At 41.3% G+C, this 16293-nt stretch overlaps 1 protein-coding gene across 1 annotated transcript in view; it reads left to right on the top strand.

Moving 5' to 3' along the window:
* KCNK10 (potassium two pore domain channel subfamily K member 10) overlaps window positions 1–16293 on the top strand; it is a 93404-nt gene that overhangs the window by 51149 nt on the left and 25962 nt on the right. The window contains exon 7 of the mRNA XM_038746055.1: window positions 1252–1412. Within this exon, the coding sequence (XP_038601983.1) occupies window positions 1252–1412 (161 nt within the window). The remainder of the gene's footprint in view (window positions 1–1251; window positions 1413–16293) is intronic.

The raw sequence follows: 16293 nt of genomic DNA on the forward strand, positions 1-16293 counted from the left end.
CTTCTCATTCATTTAGTTGAATCCTTTCCTATTTAATTATGTGAGTTAGTCAGTTGTATTTATTGAGCACTTCCTGTGTGCAGAGCAGTGTAAGTACAATATAACAATAAACAGACTCATTCTCTGCCCACAATTGAAGAATCCTTATCTTTTGCACCTGAGCACATACAGTCCTGCTTTAAAGTAAGCCTAGTGCTTAAAGTTAGGTTTATGTCCACAGATTCAAAATAGCAAAGAAAATTTTCTGCAAAGAAATTCTTTCCAAAAATACTCCTTGCATTATGCAAACCAAGCTAAGAAGATGCCTATTCAAGGAATTTTTGGGCTTGAAATGAGTTGCCTAGATCTACAGTCTGTCCTCGTGAAGATACTCAAACAGAAAGAAAAGCTTTAATTAGCCGACAATTATAAGGCGATTATGTGACAGTGGGAATGGGGGAAATATTTTCCAAAGTAATCTGGAGGAGTCCATGAGTTCCTCTAATTTCTGGGCAAACAAAGGCGTGTAGGTGTCTTCTTCCATTTTAATGGAGCTATTTAAATGTATATAGGATCCTTCCAGAAATAAGGCTGAAACATTCCTTTTTCTGAAAGTCTACAAAAAAAGAATTTTTAATGCTGCCAAAAAAATGAAATGGGGGCTTTTGTTATTAAACGGAAAATATGGGAAAGAAAGGAGTGCTGGCAGATTGTCTCCTAAACATTATTTTAAGAAACAGAAACTGTAATCCAGATCATTTATAAGAGCCTTGAAAAAATTCGAACAGAAAATTGAAAAGGAAAATGGATAGGTGAGTCTTTCTTGAAGGCAAGAAATAATTTGTAAAGTACAGTAGTGGAATCGATCACTTCACTTCACTTCTCTATGCCTCAGTTATATGAGCCCATTCTTGGGTAGGGATCTTCTCTATATGTTGCTGACTTGTACTTCCCAAGCGCTTAATGCAGTGCTCTGAACACAGTAAGCGCTCAATAAATATGATTGAATGAATCTGTAAAGTGGGGATTGAGACTGTGAGCCCCATGTGGGGCAGGGACTGTCCCACCCGAATTTCTTATATCCACTCCAGTGCTTAGCACAGTGCCTGGCACATAATAAGAGCTTAACAAATACCATAATTATTATTATTACTTTAAGCAGGCTTATGAAATCAGGAACTCCATTGTTGGGACAGATAGGGAGGACAAATTGGAGCCTCTCAATTTCTCTGACGTCTAATAGATCTCTTGACTCTTGATCTTTCCTAACAGGGTATGGAAATATTGCTCCAAGCACTGAAGGTGGCAAAATTTTCTGTATTTTGTATGCCATATTTGGGATTCCACTCTTTGGCTTCTTATTAGCTGGAATTGGAGATCAGCTTGGGACTATCTTTGGAAAAAGCATCGCAAGAGTGGAAAAGGTATTTCGAGTAAGTACTCTTCTCAAATCCTAACTACTGTGGTCTAATTGGTTATATTTTGACATCTGGGCACCTGACCCAGAGTCCAGGAGTGTTTATCTGTGGCACAATTAATCTGATTCTCCTAGAATTGGAGGTTAAGGAGTATGGGAGGTGTACAATCTCTTTCAGGCTATTACAGTGCTAGCCTGTAAGCTCATTGTGGGCAGAGACTGTGTCGGTTACATTGTCATGATTGTACTCTCGCCAGCGTTTAGTACAGTGCTCTGCAGACAGTAAGCACTCAATAATTACAACTGACCGACAATGACTGCCCTAGTGTACTTCTCAGAGGTTCTAATCTGAAGATGGAGCACCATAAACTAGAAGTCTCTATTCCAGTCCCCTGCCTGCAGGCAGAGCCTCCACACCTAGGATTTCTGGGCAGTTTCCTTTCAGTGTAAGCAGGGGATGTGTCTGTTTATTGTTATATTGTACTGTCCCAAGCATTTAGTACAGTGCTCTGCGCATAGTAAGTGCTCAATAAATACAATTGAATGAATGAATTAATACTAGCTGGATCCTGGTCTGTTTGCTTTTGAAATCCAGCAAGATCTATCAATCAGTGGTATTCACTGAGTGCTTACCTTGTGCAAAGTGCCTAACTAAGCACTTGGAAGAGTAAAGTACAACAGAGTTATTAGACACATTCCTTGCCCACAGTGAAGCAGTGTGACCTAGTGTATACAGCATGGGCCTGGGACTCAGAAGGAGCTGGGTTCTAATTCTGGCTCCACAACTTTTCTTCTGTCACTGGGAATTAATGGGGATTAATACTGCGAGTATCATGTGGGACATGGACTGTGTGCAACTTGATCAGCTTGTATCTTCTCCAGCACTTAATATATTACCAGGTACATAGTAAGCACTTAACAAATACCATAAAAAATGAACTTACAGTCTAGAGATGAGTTTACAATCTAGAGATCAGGCTTATTCAGACTGCTCTGGGAGTAGTGTCACATGTTTTCCTGCTGATCAGAGAGAGTTTTCAGCAGTCTTCTTGAAACCAAGAATAAAGCTATCTATCCTGCCTTTTCCCCAGGGATAGGGCAAAGGCGTTGGTTGTCTTTTGAGCCAGAGGACTGGGAATGACTGGCTAATAATACATCCACCTAGATATATTCGTGCTATATTTATTTGGGGCTTGAGAAACTGCCAGATACTTAAGACACTGTGATGACGACCGCAATCTGTTTCTAATAGCCAATTAGTATTTTAATGAATCTGTCTGACATAAAGTTGTACTTATGTGATGCAGAGAGTATGCTGCAGACTATTAGCATTATGATCAATTCCTTCAGGCAGCTTTTTGGTTCCAAAGTCTCTGTGGAGGGACTGCGGCTCATGCACCATTTAAGGTGGGAGACTCCATCACCCCCATGTTTCCAGGTAGTCAATGTGGTGTTCTCTACTAACCAATCAGTCAATCAGTAGTATTTATTAAGCAGTTACTGTTGTACTAAGTGCTTGGGAGAATACAATACTAAAGCTGGTAGACACATTCCCTGCCCACAATGAGCTTACAGCCTAGATTGAGCTTACAGTCTAGAATCAATGCTTGAACATGGTAGTGATGAGCAAGAGAAAAGCTTATTTGTCCATAGCTGGCCAAGCCTCGTAAAAAAAAAGAACATATTTTTCTCCATCACCTTCTTCACACTGTTCCCCCAGCTTGGAACTCCCTCTCTTCCCATATCAACTGGACCGTGGCCCAGCCATATTCAAAATTCTTCTGAAATTCCATCTCCTCCTATTAAGCCTTCTCTGATTCATTCCCAGCACCCCAGGTGTTATAAACCCATCAGCCTTCTCTCACATTTATGTACTTATTTCTACCCACCCATAGCACCTGTGCATATACAATTGTACATTCAGCCTTTAATTTTCTTTATTCTGTTTGTACAGGTTTTTCTGTCTGTTTTCCTTCCCAGCAGTACCCTCAGAGGAGCTCTCCTCTCTCCTCTCAAGTGCTACTCCGGCCACCTGTGCTTCTGACCCCATTCCCTCTCATCTCATGAAATCTCTCGCTCTGTCCCTTCTCCCCTCCTTAACTTCCATCTTCAACCGCTCACTTTCCACTAGGTTCCTTCCCCTCTGCCTTCAAACATGCCCATGTCTCTCCCATCCAAAAAAACCCCTCTCTTGACCCCACCTCACCTTCTAGTTATCGCCCCATCTCCCTCCTACCATTCCTTTCCAAACTCCTTGAACGAGTCGTCTACATGCGCTGCCTAGAATTCCTCAACACTAACTCTCTCCTTGACCCACTCCAGTCTGGCTTCCGTCCCCTACATTCCACGGAAACTGCCCTCTCAAAAGTCACCAATGACCTCCTGCTTGCAAAATCCAACGGCTCATACTCTATACTAATCCTCCTCGACCTCTCAGCTGACTTCGACACTGTGGACCACCCCCTTCTCCTCAACATGCTATCCAACCTTGACTTCACATACTCCGTCCTCTCCTGGTTCTCCTCTTATCTCTCCGGTAGTTCATTCTCAGTCTCTTTTGCAGGCTCCTCCTCCCCCTCCCATCCCCTTACTGTGGGGGTTCCTCAAGGTTCAGTTCTTGGTCCCCTTCTGTTCTCGATCTACACTCACTCCGTTGGTGACCTCATTCGCTCCCACAGCTTCAACTATCATCTCTACGCTGATGACACCCAAATCTACATCTCTGCCCCTGCTCTCTCCCCCTCCCTTCAGGCTCGCATCTCCTCCTGCCTTCAGGACATCTCCACCTGGATGTCTGTCCGCCACCTAAAACTCAACATGTCGAAGACTGAACTCCTGTCTTCCCTCCCAAACCCTGCCCTCTCCTGACTTTCCCATCACTGTTGATGGCACTACCATCCTTCCTGTCTCACAGGCCCGCAAACTTGGTGTCATCCTCGACTCCACTCTCTCATTCACCCCTCACATCCAAGCCGTCACCAAAACCTGCCGGTCTCACCTCTGCAACATTGCCAAGATCCGCCCTTTCCCCTCCATCCAAACTGCTACCCTGCTCGTTCAAGCTCTCATCCTATCCTGTCTGGACTACCTTATCAGCCTCCTCTCCGATCTCCCATCCTCCTGTCTCTCCCCACTTCAATCCATACTTCATGCTGCTGCCTGGATTGTCTTTGTCCAGAAACTCTCTGGGCATGTTACTTCCCTCCTCAAAAATCTCCAGTGGCTACCAAGCAACCTGCGCATCAGGCAGAAACTCCTCACCCTCGGCTTCAAGGCTCTCCATCACCTTGCCCCCTCCTACCTCACCTCCCTTCTCTCCTTCTACAGCCCAGCCCGCACCCTCTGCTCCTCTGCCACTAATCTCCTCACCGTGCCTCGTTCTCGCCTGTCCCTGGTCCACGTCATCCCCCTGGCTTGGAATGTCCTCCCTCCCAACGTCCGCCAAGCTAGCTCTCTTCCTCCCTTCAAGGCCCTACTGAGAGCTCACCTCCTCCAGGAGGCCTTCCCAGACGAGCCCCCTCCTTTCTCTCCCTCTCGCCCCCCTCTCGATCCCCCCGTCTTACCTCCTTCCCTTCCCCACAGCACCTGTATATATGTATATATGTTTGTACATATTTATTACTCTATTTATTTATTTATTTTACTTCTACATATCCATTCTATTTATTTTATTTTGTTAATATGTTTGGTTTTGTTCTCTGTCTCCCCCTTCTAGACTGTGAGCCCACTGTTGGGGAGGGACCATCTCTATATGTTGCCAACTTGTACTTCCCAAGCGCTTAGTACAGTGCTCTGCACACAGTAAGTGCTCAATAAATATGATTGATTGATTGATTGATTTTCCCATTAGAGTGTAAGCTTCTGTTGAGCAGGGAAGGTCACTTCTTTGGTTTGTACCTTGAATGCACTTTGCATAAGTGCATTGTTCAAAAAATGCTACTACTAAGCATATTATAGATGGAGAAAGGAGGAGGGCTCCTTCTGAAAATATATTGAAGGGACTCAGATGAGTCAATACCAATCCTCCATTTGCTTCTTACGTTTGGGTATGGCCAACTCAGTTTGGGTAACGGGGTAGGCTGGGGCTGCCTTCTGCTCGGGCCCTGACTGCCTCCTCTTGGTCAGGGGTTGTTCTGCTCCCTGAGCTGCAGAAGTTAGAGTGGTCTTCAGGTCTGGATGGCCTAAACAACTACCCATTTTGTCCAGTGGAAAAAGTGGCCCTTCTTGCAGGTGTCATTTCAAGACTGATGCCCCCTGAAGCCATCCTCAGACAAGAGATTAAGTATCCAGTGCTCCATTCAGTGCTTAACATAGTAAGTACTTAACAAATACCATAATAATGTTATTATAATAATAATCTTAAAATAATAATAATTTAATTATTAATAATAAATGGGTTACTGCTTCACTGGCATGAAGTCCCCATTTTGGAAACCAGGTACTATTTCTGGATATGTATGCCTGGTCCCATTAGAAACAAAAATAGACCTGAGGGATCAGCTCAGACAATCAACCTTGCACACGAACAGGAAACCACCTAGGGGAGGCATTTTTAGACCAAGTTCTTCCTTGGTAGAGGAAGCAACCCAGAGACGCAGTCCAACTGCAGTAGAGAGGGGATGTGGGGATGAATGGGGCAATCTAAGTAAAAAGTCACTTTATGATAACATTCTTCCAGATGACTAAGAATCATGTTAATAGAACTCAACAATTTAATTTGTGCTGATGATCAGCATAGATAATAAGCCTACTTCTCCAGTGCCCACATGTCCTCTGTGGTAGTAAATTGGAAGTCTGGGGAAGAGGATTAACTCTTTTAGATCCCTAGATCTAAGGACACTGCTGCACATATGATGCAAATGCTGTTACAGTGCCCTGAATGGTTCCCTAAAGCTCAGCATGAGTAATGCCCCTTCCAAGGTGTCTAACTTGGTAACAGGGAGAAATCTTAGGCATTAGGAGAATTGGTCTCTTTAATTTTAATTTAGATAGTAACCTCATGGTACTAAAAACTACCAATTTTAAAAATGAAAATAAGGTTGATAACCCGTATGTGAAACCCAGGGAGGTTTTTCCCTTGCTGGAACAAATCTGGGGCTGCTTGGGCATATGTGCTAAAATTGCTGGCCACTCTAGGTTTGACCCTACCCACATGCCAAATATGGGATTAAGAACCTCCTCCAGGACCGAGTGGATACTGCCATGTAGGCCCCAGCTGCCATGATTGAACCAAATACCCAAATCATGCAAGATCGAAATCAGGACTTAATCTGGGGAACAATCTCAACAGAGAATACTAAGGAAGAGGTTTGCAAGAGAGTATTTGCAACTCCTCAAGATTTAATGCTAATGCTGCTTATCATTGTGGTATTTGTTAAACACTTACTATGTGCAAAGAACTGTACTAAATGCTGGGGTAGATACAGGTAAATCGGGTCAGACACAGTCCCTGTCCCACTTGGGGCTCAGTAGTCTAAGTAAAAGGGGAAACAGGTACTTATTCCTCATTTAAGAGATGAGGAAACTGAGGCACAGGGAAGTTAAGTAACTTGCCCAAGATCGCATACCAAACAAATGGCAAAGCCTGGATTAGAACGCGGATCCTTTGTCTCCCAGGCTAGTTCTCTTTCCACTAGGCTGTGCTGCTTCTTTGAGGTTGCACCAAGATAAAAATTCATCAGCAAAGTTGGAGGTCTGATTCCCAGGTCGTGTAGTTTATGCCAAGTGCTGTCTGAGACATAATACTAGAAGACATAATAAGAAATAGGCTTTCAACTAAAATCATCCATAGATTAAGTTCATAAACAAATTAACACATACTAACTTCCTTTTTACCCTAAGGAATAGCTTGGTTGGAAATAAGTACACTACCACATATGGATCTTTCTGGCTGGATCTCCAAGGCAGAGAAACACCATCTGCTATTAGTAACAGCTTCAAAACTGAAAACCTTCCCTCACTTAATGCAAGGGAAGTAGCATCGACCTGTGGAAAGGGCACAGGCCTGGGAGTCAGAGGACCTGAGTTCTGATCCTGACTCTGCCACTTGTTTGCTGTGTGAACTTGGGCAAGTCACTTAACTTCTCGGTCCTTCAGTCACCTCATCCGTAAAATGGGGATGAAGACTGTGAGACCCATGCGGGAAAAGGACTTGATCCAGCTTGATTAGCTTGTATATATCCCACTGCTTAGTACAGTACCTAGCACAACGCAAGTGCCTAACAAACACCATAAAAAATGCTTAAGAGAGCTCAACTCTACCCATGCTGTGGTTGGGGCAGAGCTCTTCACTCTATTGGTCAAAACCAAGTCCCCTCTCAGAATATTCCCTTTGACCCTTGGAGCAGATTCTGACCTAAGATAGATTGTGACCTTGCTATCTAACAACTTGTACATATTTACTATTCTGTTTATTTCATTTTGTTAATATGTTTTGTTTTGTTTTCTGTCTCCCCCTTCTAGACTGTGGGGGAGGGACCGTCCCAATATGTTGCCAACTTGTACTTCCCAAGCACTTAGTACAGTGCTCTGCACACAGTAAGCGCTCAATAAATACGATTGAATGAATGAATGAATGAACAGTGCTCGGCACATAGTAAGCGCTTAACAAATATCAAAATAATAATAATAATTATTATTATGGAAATCCAAACTTCAATCAGCTCTCCTAGATGAAGCAAATTACACTTGCGTCAGCCAAGCCCCACAAAGATTGTCAGATGGGCCACTACCTAGCTCAGCGACCCAGGAGACCAAAAAGCAGGCACGGAGCTTGGAGTAGACACATTTAGAATTTAGACGGCTTTCATTGCACCCAAAGGAGTAAGCCCCTGTCTCCCGCCATGTTTTCTAATGCACAGAGTGAGACAGGGGCAGGGCTTTTGACAGTGGTAGGGCCAATGGCCTGAGATTAGGGGTGAGAAAAGGACAGAAATACAAGACAGAAAGACATAGACAAGCAGAGAATGATGCTGAGGGAGAAAGAAATGCTGAGGGCCTGAGGGGCAGAGAGAGATGGAGAGAGAGAAAAAACAACTGTACAGATTTTATGTTCCAAAATGCAAAATTTGTATTCTCTTTTAAAAATGTCTTACCATTTTTGTGAGAAATTGATTCCACTTTTTTCTTCAAGGACCTGCAAGTAAACCTTTGATTTTGGGGTCTTTGGTAGCCTACTCCTTAAAATCTCATTAATATGGATTAAATGAAAGGCTAGGGAGAGGAACATGAATTGGTGAAAAGAATGAATTATAGAACTATAGCTGTGTTGTGTTGATGTAGCTCAACACAAATTCCTGGTGACTCAATTGGCCTGATTTTCTCTTTAAAGATACTTAGGACAACTGGAGAGTCAGCAAATGTCTTTTCCTCCCTTACTACCCTTCTTCCCTAATATACACCCTGTTCCCTCCTTGTTGCTTCTGCATATCACCTTCCATTTGCAGCTTAATTGATGTTTTGTTAACCATATTATGGGCCAAACACTCTGTAGAGAAAGCAAAGGGAAGAAGGGAGCTTAATTCCATATTAATGGAGTGAATATTAATGAAGTTTTCCAGTTTTTATCTTCCCGCCGCTGTTGATTCACTATGAGATCTGTTTGAGCAGCCACCCGTCTCTGTCTCTGCCATCTGGTTTTGGCCTGAATGGGCTGAAAATCAAATAAATCACTGTGGGAGAGGGCAGTGGACTGTATTTCAATATTTTCTACAAGTTTTGCCATCATTTCTGGCTTGGCTGGTTCAAGGTTCACAGGCAAGGCAGGTGGCAACTTTAGAAGATCAATGAGGAGTGCCTATTCTAACAAGAATGGAGCACTATCTATAGCAAAAGAAGAACCTAGAAAAGACCAACATTCGTGTGTAGTTCAATGCTCAACTGTCTCATAGCCGATTCTGTGTAGGAAGAGAAACCTCGTTCCTTGCAACAGTGCAAGCAAAAGATATCAATAGCAAGATAGAAATTCAGTTTCAAATCCATGACTTCCTCTTATTTTAAATGGGTTTAAAGACTGCAGGTTCACATACTTAGATCCATTCATTCATTCATTCCAGGATTTTTTAAAGAATAAGTTCCTTTGCACAAAACATAGGAACCCAGATATGCACTGGGAAATAAAGGATCTGGTCCCTTTGTCTTCTGTGAGTTGTTCTGTTTTGATTTTTTGGTTTTAAACATCAGGAAATACTTGGGACTTTTTAATATCATTCAGTTATTACACCTAATTAAAGACCATGAGAGTGTAGATTAAATTCTACTGAGGAAATCTGAGCGTGACATCTGAAACAAATTCAACAGGCCATGTGGTCATTATGGAGGCAAAGGAAGAGAGAAATGGTTTTTCCATAGACCATATGGAGGTGTCTCTCCTGTGAGCGAGAGATCCTCCTTCTAGCTTATTCTTCGCCATATTGTGTTTTCATGGCAGGTATTAGTCCAAGCATACACAGACAATTCAGGCAAAAAACAAACATCCGGCTTTGCCTGAATTAGTTGAATAATCAAGGTGAAAGCAGGATTTTATTTTAGTCTGAATTATTCAGATGACTGCACAACCCTTTATTTCACTTCAAGGACATTTCTGCCAATAGGCAGTTATATTCAGGAAGATAATTCTTCAGTATAAACATCCATCTTGGATGCACTGGGGCAAGACTAATTTTAAGTATTAACCTCACCTTAACGACATTACCTCATGCAGATAATGATGATTTTGGAGCCAAATCCAAAAGTGCCTAAGAAATCCTGACAAACTCGTCTGTCTGACTGACAGAACTCTTCATTCATTCATTCATTCATTCATTCAATCATATTTATTGAGCACTTACTGTGTGCAGAGCACTGTACTAAGTGCTTGGGAAATACAAGTTGGCAACATAAACCCCCAGCCCCCAGCCCCAGCCCCCCAGCCGACTACCAGTCTGGTCCCCTCGAGGCAGTCCCCAGCATCCATGCTGGCTGGCAATGGGGTGAGAGAGGGAGGGCAGAGCTGTCAGCTCTGTCAGCCTGGAAGACTCCTTGGGCAATGAGAAAATATGCTTGAATATGAAATCAGATGACAAAATATCCGATCTCCACTAGCTCAACTTAATTTTTTTCTGCCCTACCATGTTGAATTTTAACAAAAATTATTAGGAGTAAATACCCTCCACAGGTTAGCAGTCCAGTGAGTCAGACATCATTAGAGCCATCGAGACACAGGCAGAATCTAGGGATTTTTTTCAGTGAACTCCTATGCTTGTACTTTTTTTCAGTCGACTTCTAGGCTTGTACTAGTGGGACTACCCTACATGTAGCCTGGGTTGAAGAGATATTTGTTTAGTGGACCCTTCCTAAACCCTGAATGAGAAAGTACAGTCATTTTTGCAGAGGAAACTATCTGCAAAGTTCTTCTTACTAAAATTATTTTTTTTTTTTGCAAGACTCCTCCAGTTGAAAGGGCTTTCTCTCTCACCTGAAACCTAAATGTGGTACATGCTAATTTTAATAGGAATTGCATTTTCACATTAGAGGAAAAAAATAGGGGTTTTAAAAAGTGCTGCCTGTAAATTTTGAATTATTATTCTATGAGAGTAGTTTATTTGCATTTATCCATTTTAGTAATAATCACACAATCCCATCTGATAGCTGAATTATTGTCCTCACTTTTTTATAGGTTAGGTTTTTTGCAGAAAATTATGTCTTGATTTAATGGAATATATAAAACAGTGATACTTCATTGTTCTGAAGAAGTCTTTACTAGAATCGTAGAACTATTTCTAATTGTGAAGTAAACTCCAACTCTCTTTTTTAGACTGGGCAAATTATTATACATCTCTTTTAAATGTTAATAAATCAAGTCATTGAGGAAAAAAGGACTTGTCCAGATCACAAAAGGCCAGAGTCAAGATTCTGTATAAAAATCCTACTTTTCACTGTTTGTTGCATTGTGATTTATTTATGTGTTAATACTTTGTCAGAGTAGTCAGTTATAAGGATTCATTATGTTTGCATATATTTTGGCTTTTGTGGATAATTTACTTCTAAATGGTCATTGTCCAGAGGGGCCACGAAGTATTCTTAGCAGGACCCAGGTAATTCACTTGATTGAAATGAAAAGCCTAGATATAAAATTCATGATAGACATAGTATAAGAGCACTGAGTTCTGAATTGCCTGTCAAGGAGAAATACTTTGCCTGAATCCAATAAGCCAAAATTCATTTAAATAGGGGACAAGTAAAATTTATTGTAGGGCATAAATGCACAATGACTTTTTGACCTTTGGTATATTTATAATAGTATTGATAATTATAATGGTATTTGTTAAGTGCTTACTTTGTGTCAAGCACTCTTCTAAGCACTGGAGAGGATACGAGATAATCAGATCAGACACAGTCCCCTGTCCCACACAGGGCTCACAATCAAAGTAGGAAGGAGAACAAGTATTTAAAACTCACTTTACAGATGAGGAAACTGAGGCACAAAGATGATAAGTGACTTGCCTACTGTCACCAGGAAGCACTTGGTGGAGCTAGGATTAGAACTAGGTCCTCTGACTCCTGACACCTATGCTCTTCACACAAGACCAGTCTGCTTCTCATGTCTACTCCAGATTTCTTCTTTGAAGGGTCAATCAATCAACTGTATTTACTAAGCACTTACTGAGTACACTTACTGAGTGCACAGGTCAATACTAATTGCAGGGGAGAATACAATATAACAGAGTTTGTAGGCATGTTCCCTGCCTACTAGGAGCTTACACTTGCTTCCCTCTCAGCTCTGGTTAACAGTAATTAACTTTTAAAACTATGCTGATGTTATTTGGCCCATGATCTATTTGGCACCTAAAAGGGCCTTCTTTCCTGTCAAATGAAAAATGCTAAGTTATAATACCTGATCACTTATCATGCTTGAGCCCCATTCAGGCCTTTGTGAAATTTACTCCTTGGGTGTTAGTTAAAATAGGCCTATTGGGGAAATGCAGTTAACTGTTGCAGGTGGAAAGGGTAACTATGTTTTAGTTTCAGTGCAGACTGAGGAAAAGCCCCCAGAGTCACCTTTCTCCCCTCAGGGATCACCTCCTTGCCTAATAAGTTCCAGCAGATTTTTTGCCTTTAAATCCAGATCAGCTGTAATCAGAGAAAGGAGTGAGAGACTTTCTTAACCTTTTTTGGCTAGATATCTGATTTCAGTTGGTTCTGCTCTCTTTTTTTGTACATCCAGAGCACATGATTATACTAAGGTGTCACTAGACTATTCTTTTCACACTCCAGGGAACTGTCTCATCAGTCCACTCCATAGTACTACCTGATTGTAGGGTGGCCACTGATGGCATGCATAAACAGCAGACACCCCTTAGCCACTCTGAATTTAAGAGATGAAGAATTCATCACATGCACTATGCAGGGTATACAACATTATGAAATGATGCCAATTGAACTAATTAGCCAGGGCAATCCTTAACCACCTTCCTTTGCTCCAGAGACATTGAGTTCCCTTCCCAAGTCCTGGTGAAGATTGACTTCACTTCCCAAATGCAGGACAAGACAGCAGGAACAAAGGCACAGGGAGATCGGGAGTTTTAAAAATACAAATACCAAACACTATTTCCTTCATGTTCAAGTAGCACCTCTTTTTTTTTGGCTAAATGATTTCAACAGATCATACTTTAACAGTTCTATTGTAACTATTTCTAAGCTGTTAATGTGCAAGGAGTTTTCACATCCCACACTTTTTTTGTGTGACTGAAGAGAGTGAATGCTTTGGCCCCTGAAGCATTCCAGTTCAGACTCAAATTATCTCTGACATCCACCCATTTGCAACTTTCCTAATTATCTTTTCCTCTCAAGTTTCCTCATATTTTAAAACACAACCCATTTCATATATGTCAAACAAATCACAGCCTGTATCCTCCAACGCTGACATTGTGAGGCAGTAACTAAATGTGAAGATATCTTGAGAGGATTCCACAGAAAAGAATACATTGGGTTTCATCTCCACCTCCATCACTTGACCTGTCGTGCTTTGGTTTTTTTTGTACAAATCACTTGAATTCTCTGGGCCTCGGTTTCTTCATCTGTGAAAGGGGGATTAAATACCTCTTCTCCCTAACCCCCTTAGACTGTATGCTCTGTGGGCAGGGACTGTGTCCGATCTGATTATCTTGTATCTATTCCAGTGCTTAGTACAGTGTTTGGCATAGAGTAAGGACTTACCAATTCTATCGTTATTATTATTATTGTTATTGTTGTTGTGTTTGGGACCAGGATCAGTGTTTTTCTAAGTTCTGTCTGGGTGAACTTTAGGGATGACTTAATGGTGAAAAAGGGGACTTAGGGAATAATTTTTTTGAAAAATCAATTAAATAATGGGGGGCAGCATAATTCCAAATTAGTTTTTTAAATATATATTTTGTCAAGAGTACACCATATGTGCCCAGAAAGCAAAGATTAACATTTTAATATCACTGAAAGACATAACTACTGTGTAGTACTATTATAGTATTATTGCAGTTCTCTTTTGGCACTTACATTTGCTTGGTTACATTTTCTGTCTAGGTCCTGGGGTTCAAATTTTAAAATCTCAGCATATTTTAGCACTTTGCTCTTTGCATTAGAATTAGTTTTTTTTCTTTCCTTTCATTCTATCCTTCTGACGCCGGTCAACTATTTCCCAAAAGAAGATGAAAAATAATGACCTGTCCAGATGGCATTATAAATGTGACAACCCCTTCTGGGACCTGCTCTGTTGATCTGAAGATTTATCAGGCCAGAAATAATCCTGCAGAAAATGGTCAAAATGAATTCCAACCTTTCCCCATTATTTTAAAGCATCAAATCCAAAGGTCTTCAATGATGACTTCCCTGGAAACGTATTATAATTACATTTTCCTATTCTCATTGCATTATAGATGCTAAAAATAAACCCCATTTCCAAAACAATGTAAACTGCATTTAAATCAAACCACTTTAATTTATCACAGTTAATATACTTCTCTGGATTATGCCTACTGATTATTTTTCCTTTCATTTGCTATAAAATTGCTTATAGATTCCTAAGCCACGGACTCCTCTAATAAACTTTTCTTAAGACAGTCCATGTCTTTTAGTGTGCATTTCTAATGAATGGTTAGAAGAGAATGTAATGAAAGAAGATGCTGGCATAGGCTTCCAGATTATGTGGCCACCTTTTAAGTTTTTTTAAAAAAGGAAATATTTATAAAGCTCCCATTCTTTTACAAACTCTGAAATCACTGATTGGACAAACCACAGTCATCCCTAGGGGATGCAGTAGCAACTGTTTCCTAACAAATAGCAGTGTTACATAAGAGCTTATAGAGGAAAGGAAAGAAGAATGGTGCATTTCACTGAAACTCCAGGAGGGATCAGAGGAAGCTGGATGTAATTATCCATGCTGGAATCTGATCAGAACACAATAGACAACATCAGACATGACTGGGCTTCTGAAGGTGTTTGCAAAAGCAGCGCTTCCACTGGGAAATACCCATTCAGAATCAATATATTGAAAAAGCAGCAAGGCCTAGTGGATAGAGCACAGGCCTGGGAGTCAGAAGGACCTGGGTTCTAATCCTGCTCCACCACTTGCCTGCTGTGTGAATTTGGGAAAGCCACTTAACTTCTCTGTGCCTCAGTTACTTCATTTGTAAAATAGGGATAAGACTGAGTCCCAGTGGGACATGGACTGAGTCCAAACTGATTAGCTTGAATCTTTCCCAGCACTTAGTACAGTGCCTGGTACATAGTAAGCACTTAAATACCATAAAAAATTGCAGAAGGAAATGGCACCTGCTGTTTCTTCAGCCTTCCTTCAAAGAAACTCACAGAATTTTATACGTCTCCTCATAGGGCCCAGCTTCCCTGTCCCATCCCACTTTAGGGACAGTGGAAAGCAATTTTCTAGGACAGATTCTGCAGCACTCTGGGCTTGAGGAGAAGCTTTCAAAACAGGATGGGAAGGTAACCATGCTGCCAGTTACATAGATTTGAATGGGAGGGGAAAAATAATTCAAGGATGAAGTATGACCAAAGGGACATACCTATTGGCCTTCCTTTTTTTCTTTTTCTTTTTTTATGATATTTGTTAAGCATTATAGGAAAATTCTCAGAAATAAAACACCCACTTCTGGTGTTTCTGAATCATGTCTGTTTGCCTCAGGGTAAAGGTGTGGTATTTATGGTATTTATTATTTGTTAAGCACTCACTATGTGCCAGGCACTGTAGTAAACACTGGAATAGATACAAACTAATCAAGTTGTACACAGTCCATGTTCCATATGGGGCTCAATGTATTAATCCCCATTTTACAGATAAGGTCATTGAGGCCTAGAGAAGTGAAGTGATTTGCCCAAGATCACACAGCAGACAAGTGGAGGAACCAAGATTAGAACTCATCTCCATCTCCTCCTTCTGCTGTTTTTCTTCCTCTTTTTATTTCTTCCTCATTCCCTCCTTGCTTTTTCTTTATACTTCAGACAATTTCAGTTATACAACCTCTTTCCTATCCCTAGTTGTTTTCCTCTGGAGGAGGGTTGGCTTTTTACTCCTGATACAGAGACAGAGCTTACTGTTGTAAGAGGGAACAGTGTTTTAAAGAGGAAAAAGATCACTGTTTTTGAATGTGGGCAGCAGTTTCTTAACAGGGAAAAGGACCCTCCTGGACACAATGGAGCCTGGAATTGTACTACTTGGAAGAGCACTGAGGGATGTTTGATCTCATGCAGACAATGGTTATTTCTGATTCACTAACTAGTTTAACATGAGTTGACACTATGACCATCTGTCCCAGGTTAGCAGGCAAAGACTAAAAGGAGAATACTTTGGGTACATTCTCTTACTTGTCTCTGCCGAATTGACAGCTGCTTTCAGGGGATCAGGTGGATTAGCTTCTCCTTCTCTC

This window comes from Tachyglossus aculeatus, chromosome 1 (assembly GCF_015852505.1).
Source record: "Tachyglossus aculeatus isolate mTacAcu1 chromosome 1, mTacAcu1.pri, whole genome shotgun sequence".
Taxonomy (NCBI): domain Eukaryota; kingdom Metazoa; phylum Chordata; class Mammalia; order Monotremata; family Tachyglossidae; genus Tachyglossus; species Tachyglossus aculeatus.